The sequence below is a fragment of the Nematolebias whitei genome, chromosome 12, assembly GCF_014905685.2.
Source record: "Nematolebias whitei isolate Nwh7 chromosome 12, NemWhi1, whole genome shotgun sequence".
In the NCBI taxonomy this organism is placed as follows: domain Eukaryota; kingdom Metazoa; phylum Chordata; class Actinopteri; order Cyprinodontiformes; family Rivulidae; genus Nematolebias; species Nematolebias whitei.
The window spans coordinates 22,282,554-22,288,376 of record NC_056509.1 but is presented as its reverse complement, the minus strand read 5'-3'; the positions used below and the strand labels follow the sequence as shown (position 1 = coordinate 22,288,376).

Genomic DNA, 5,823 nt, shown 5'->3' with positions numbered 1-5,823 from the left:
ATACAAATGTTTGTCTCCAAATAATAACCAGCACATGCTCAAATGTTACAAAATGTGGATGTTGTCAACTACAAACACTTCAGGGCATCATAAAGTAAGCCAGTATTACACATCATGCATACATGCACCCAGGAATGTGTGTGCATAAGAGCCGGATGTAAAACCAGATGTGAAAGGAATTGGCAAGCGATGAGGCAGTATTACTTGTTTTTTCATCCATTTGTGTAAATCAGTTAGTCAAGCCTGACGTCAAGACAATGTGCCCATTCCTAAAACTGAAATAATCCGACCGTACCATCGTCATGAAAGTCACAAATATACTCTCTGAGGTTGTAATGCATGCTCGATAGCTGTGGAGGTTTAAAGACGTGCTTAATGAAGTCTATTGTCTCTTTTAAAATCAGGACAAAGCCCTGACTTGAAGTGGCTCAGTACTCCCGGGCCTCTTCGAGTTCGTTCATAAACACGTCTTCGTGGGGGTTTTCTGGGCAGCTCAGCCCGTTGTTGGGTGGCCGCACTGCGTGAAAGCGACTCCAGTCCCCCTTGCACAGGATCCAAGGCAGCACATCCACCTTGAAGTGCAGCTCAGGTGAGAACTCGGTGCTGATCAGGTTCGGCGTTCCGGCGCCTTTCCCCCGCGTGATCAGCCGACCGAAATTGTCGTAGCAGCAGTGCTGCGCCGCGAGAGTGGACGAGTCGCCGGAAAGAGCCGAGCGAATGCAGCTGCGCGCTGAAGGCTTGTAAATATCCAGCCGCTCTTTGGGGCCGCTGGCGTCTCGCCAGCGAAACGACCGGCTGTGAGTGTCGTCATGGAGGCTGACCACCGTGTACGCCGCTTCAGATGGGTAGGAGCAGGGGCAGCTGGGCAGCTCTGACAAAACCTGGTGCAGATACCTCTGCAGGAACTCACTCTTGCAGTTCAGCCATTTCTCACAGCTGTCCACATCTGTTGGGAAGGAGGACAAAGGAATTAAAACAGTGTCCTAAGAGGTTCGTGGTACTCTGCTGATGGAAGGAACAGGTGTTCCCATGGAGTCAAGTCCAAACCCTGAGTCTGGCATTTATAAAACACTTCTGAGCAGGCTAGTTCTGCTTCCCTTACAACAGACCAGTTGCATGTGATGAGAACTCATCAGCTTTCCATACTTAATAATTAATATCTTACCTGTTGTAGATAGCTTTTTCATCACCTCAGTTTGGAAAAATAAAACTCAATTCAGTCCAACTGATAAGCTAACAGTAGGGATGGGCTTTTTAAGCAAAAACGCTCATTAAATTCTTCTGTAATTATTATTTTTAGTCCTGAGATGTTTTCAGTCAGAGCTTCTGGTCAACGTGACAGGGGATGCACATTTTCTGGCAGCTGGGCTAAGCTCGCCTGTGACCATAGTTTCTACTTTAAAAGCATTTCAGAAACAGAAACTGAAAATAATAATTTATTTGTTGAGAGGGGGGTGGGCAACAATTGTCTTGTCGAATAAAGCACCCGGACTCGAAACACCTTGTTGTGTCACAACTGTGAACGAGATGATGGCAGTGAGCGTTGCAATAATTCTTTGAATTGCTCCATTTTACTTAGACTGTTTATTCAACAACGACTGCCCATTCCTCAATAACAGCTCGTCAGAGTAGGGCTAAGACCACAGTGGATTGTTGCCATCCTAAAACAAATCCAATTAACAACATAACAACTTATAGTGGTTTGCGTGAATACTACAGTAGTCCCTCACTACTTTGCGGTTCAACTTTCGTGGACTCGCTCTTTTGCGGTTTTTCAATGATTGTCAACTTTAATATTACACATGTGATTGGGACACTACGGGATAAAGTTAACGGGAAAAAAAAAATACTTTGGACTGGCTCCACCATTTTGTAGTTTCCTTTCAATAAACCTACACTGTAAGGCCATTCAAAAGAACTACATTACCCAGAAGCCAACAGTGCTTTGGGCCACTGCTTTCTAATGAAATGGAGGGAAAGTTTTGAAATGCAAATCTACGCTATCCATTAAGATCACAGAACTGGCAGGAAAGTTGTAAATAATCTTGAAGCTCAATTATCCACGTGCACATCAAACTGAATGGGGTAGTGGGCTTCACCACAGCAGTGTAGGTCTGTAGAACCGGAACCAAGCCAGACCAGAACTGAGCTGCTGTTCTGCAGAGCTGATTAGTAAAATTTTACAGTACTATACAGTACATATATGTATGTTGTTAAAATTACGTAGGTTTAAGAGTTTAGAACATTGCGGGAGTGTGGGAAGGATTTATAAAGCCTTAAAATATTTATAAATACTAAAATAAATATAGCATTCCTACTTTGCGGTTTTTCACTTTTCGCGGTGGAGTCTGGAACGTAACCCCCGCGATAATCGAGAGACTACTGTATTCTAAAAACGTTTACGACACCATGAATTTTACATTACACATTTTTCAGCAGTAATGTTTTAATATCCCTAAGAGAAGTGCCTCAGGCCGCACTCAAAGTGCTACAGCTAACTGCTGCCGGTGCTTTGTGCACTTGTAAATAACCACAGGATTGTGTGTAATTGACCTTATATTTATCTAAACTGGGATTATTCAAAGTGTTATTAAGTAAGATGTCTATTATTTACAGTCTTTCCAAAGAACCTCACTTCAAAACATCTGGACTATCATTTTAAAGAAATATTGTATGATAAAACTCATGGTTGTTATAACAAGCTTACCTGTTCCAAATGGCTCTGTGCCATTCTCCATTTCAAAGGGAAAAGGCTCCACTACAGTGTTGTCATCACCTACAAAGAAGAGAGTCATACATTAATTTAAGTAGAAATCAGGTGGGAAACCGTTATAAAAGATCTCTGTATACTTTATTCTCATAACTGAGGCATAATCTGACCAGGGCAAGGCTCTAAGTCACATTTCGAGGATTCGGTGAGGGTGCAGGAGTAGCCGCAGGACTTAGTCCTCTTTTTGTCGCCGTGTCCACATGTCACCGAGCATGGAGACCAAGGAGTCCATTCATCTGTGTCTTTATCTGTGGGGGAGAAAACAAATCTAAAATCACCGGTGGCTCTGAGTAAGTTCATGTAATTCACTCCGTGTAGATCAAAGCCAACTAAACACTCTGTGATTAGATCAGTGCAAAAACAGAGCAAACAAAACTAAATGGTTTTGTTTTGACAAGGATTTGTGTACTGCAACAGTCTAATCCAGAACAAGCGTTCAAAGTTTCCGAAACGTCTCAGTCTATACAAATGATAATTTTCTCCCGGGTTAACCTTTCCCATGCAAACCCATGTTCTTTTTAGGCTGGCTTCAGTAAAATTAGAGGGAGAGAGGCTGTGCTGTGGCTGTCCGCCTCTGCACCATATTGCCTTGTGGTGTTAATAACACTGAAAACAAGTCATTCCTGATTAAAGGCGAGGTGGGTGCAGAAATACCAGCTTGGGTGTAGCAAGCACCCAAATTTGACTTTGTGGGTAATGCCAACTCGCCATGTGGCCATATGACTATGAGGTCTCAGGAGAGCCATAATTACAGAACAAGCTAAGGTCGGCATCCATGATTTATGTTCATAGACTTTAGATGTGATCATTTAACGGACATTGTTGCCCTTCAGTGGTTCAGACAAGGTAAAGGATTAGAGTTAAACAAGTTTCAAATACCTGCAACAATGTCACAGATGAATAGAGGAAATTTCCTGTTGAAATCGGCGAAAAACAAATCCATCATTGGTAAATTACTCTGTAGAGTGGGATTATTACAATGTAGCTAGATTAAGATTGAAATAATCTACAATAAGATCCTCTTTTAGCTTTTTTCTAACCCTTGTCATCGATTGTGTACACTCTCCTGTTCTTTTACATTTCTCTCTATTTTTGTCACTGAATGCATTGTTTGTGCAGACGGACAGTAATAATGTACCCTTACAGTCTTACTAAATTCTTGAACCTGCTCAATAGGACCAGCCGCAGAGGACAGTGAGGGCCATCGGGGTCTAAAGGGGGTGGGGGGCAGGCTCAGAAGGAAGGATGAAAGAGTCCGACCAAATAGTCCTTGTCATTCTGTGTTCCCAATCTGCCCTCTAATTGTCCACAAGCAGAGGGATGTTTTGTCCCAGGGAACAGTGCCGGCCTCACGCTGCCATTAGCAAACGCATCAAACCCATTTTCAAAAGGCAGACCTCTGCGAGAAGCACGATAGTGTCGACTTCAAAGTAGCCGTAACCCACAATACCCTCATGGTTGAGTGCTCATGCTTCCTCGTATGCTGGCATCGTTTGGTTCTCTGTGACAGTCTACAAGAGCCACTCAGTGGGTTGGCCCTCTTTACTAATCCTGTTCTTTCTCTGTCTACCATTCCTTAAAGGTCAATTTAATTATTCCTCTATTTGCTGTGACAAAATTAGACCGTTTACCAGACAGAAAATAACTGGTAATCATTGAAAAGAGTGTCATTTAGTGAAGCATACCATAATATCTCTGTATGGGATCCCAACCTTCGTTCCAATGGGTATCCCAGTCTCTGCCCACACCACTTGGTAAGGGCTCTTCACTACCGTAATCCAGGGAGTAATCTTCTTCTTCTTCTTCTTCAGTGGTTTCCTCCATGGCTGATCGACTGTTGCTGCCCTCACTAGAATCAGTGTCGGTGTAACTCCAAAAGAGCGGCCAGAAAATCTTCTTTTCACCGAGACGGTCCACTGTGGACGACGGGGATGAAGGTGGTAGCCAGTCTTTTTCGTTGGCCAAGTCCATCTCTACCTCCATCTGAGGGTCATCAACCACCTCTATGGTTACCTACGCAGAACAACAGAGGGTCTCTGTTCATATTAATAAGGTCATAATGAAATGAACCGCAACAGCTTTCCTAACAACCTAACTCAAAGCAGACAGTGAAGTTTAAAAAAAAAATTATAACAAGTGATGAACAACGAGTAACAACAAGCAAATGAGAAGTTGCTTTTTTAACATCATTTTTAGGTTAACAAACATTTTTTTACTGCTTTAACACTTCACTCCCCTCAGAAAATCAGCCGTGTCGAATCATTGGAAGAGACTGTAGTGACTAAAGCCTTTCTCCAGATCTTAGTCAGCCAGTGAGCATGAGCATTCAGTGAGGTAGATGATCGAGAGACAACTCAAACCTTTATTATGAATAAATGCCTTTCATTTACTCGCCATGACTCATCTGGCATTATACAGTTCAGGAAGCCTGTTGTTTGTCATAAATTAATTTACCCGTAGCATTTTGTTTTTCTGCTACAATAGAATGCATATAACGTTTATCAAGCCTCCATAAATGTTCGGGCTGCTATTTAATATACCATATTATTTTACATTATTAGTATTTAGCGTATATCTTAGATCTTTTTGTGTACCGCTTAGCGTTCGTTTAGCATCTATCTTAGTGTATATCTTAGATCCTTATCTAATCCCATTTCTTTTTATACTTTATATTTTTAAATACATATGTTTGAATACTTTACATTTTTACTATTTTTTTGGGGTGTAACTGGGACCCTGTGTACACAATTTCGTTCCACCTCATGTGCCACATGTTATGTGAATGACAATAAAGAACCTTGCAATGGTGTAGACATTAATCATTCAGCCATAGCATTATGACCAGGAAACATGAATAAAACTGCCATCCTAGTCACAATGTAATGTGTGGAGGGAGACAACAACAATGCTGACAGGATCATGCTGCTAAGAGAACCTCACTGTTAACAGTATCAGACTGCTAACAGGATGCTGCTAGTGGGACCATGCTGCTAACAAAACCACTCCTCTAACAGGACCATGCTGCTAACAGAACCACTCTTCTAACAGGACCA

At 42.1% G+C, this 5,823-nt stretch overlaps 1 protein-coding gene across 1 annotated transcript in view; it reads right to left on the bottom strand.

Annotated features, from left to right (window-relative positions):
• Positions 1-275: 275 nt before the first annotated feature.
• Positions 276-5,823, bottom strand: part of ism2b (isthmin 2b) — a 16,225-nt gene continuing 10,677 nt past the window's right edge. Inside the window, exons 3-6 of the mRNA XM_037685738.1 lie at positions 4,456-4,783; positions 2,881-3,018; positions 2,708-2,776; positions 276-946 (exon numbers count right to left, since the gene is read on the bottom strand). Of these exons, the coding sequence (XP_037541666.1) occupies positions 429-946; positions 2,708-2,776; positions 2,881-3,018; positions 4,456-4,783 (1,053 nt within the window). The 3' untranslated portion in view covers positions 276-428. The remainder of the gene's footprint in view (positions 947-2,707; positions 2,777-2,880; positions 3,019-4,455; positions 4,784-5,823) is intronic.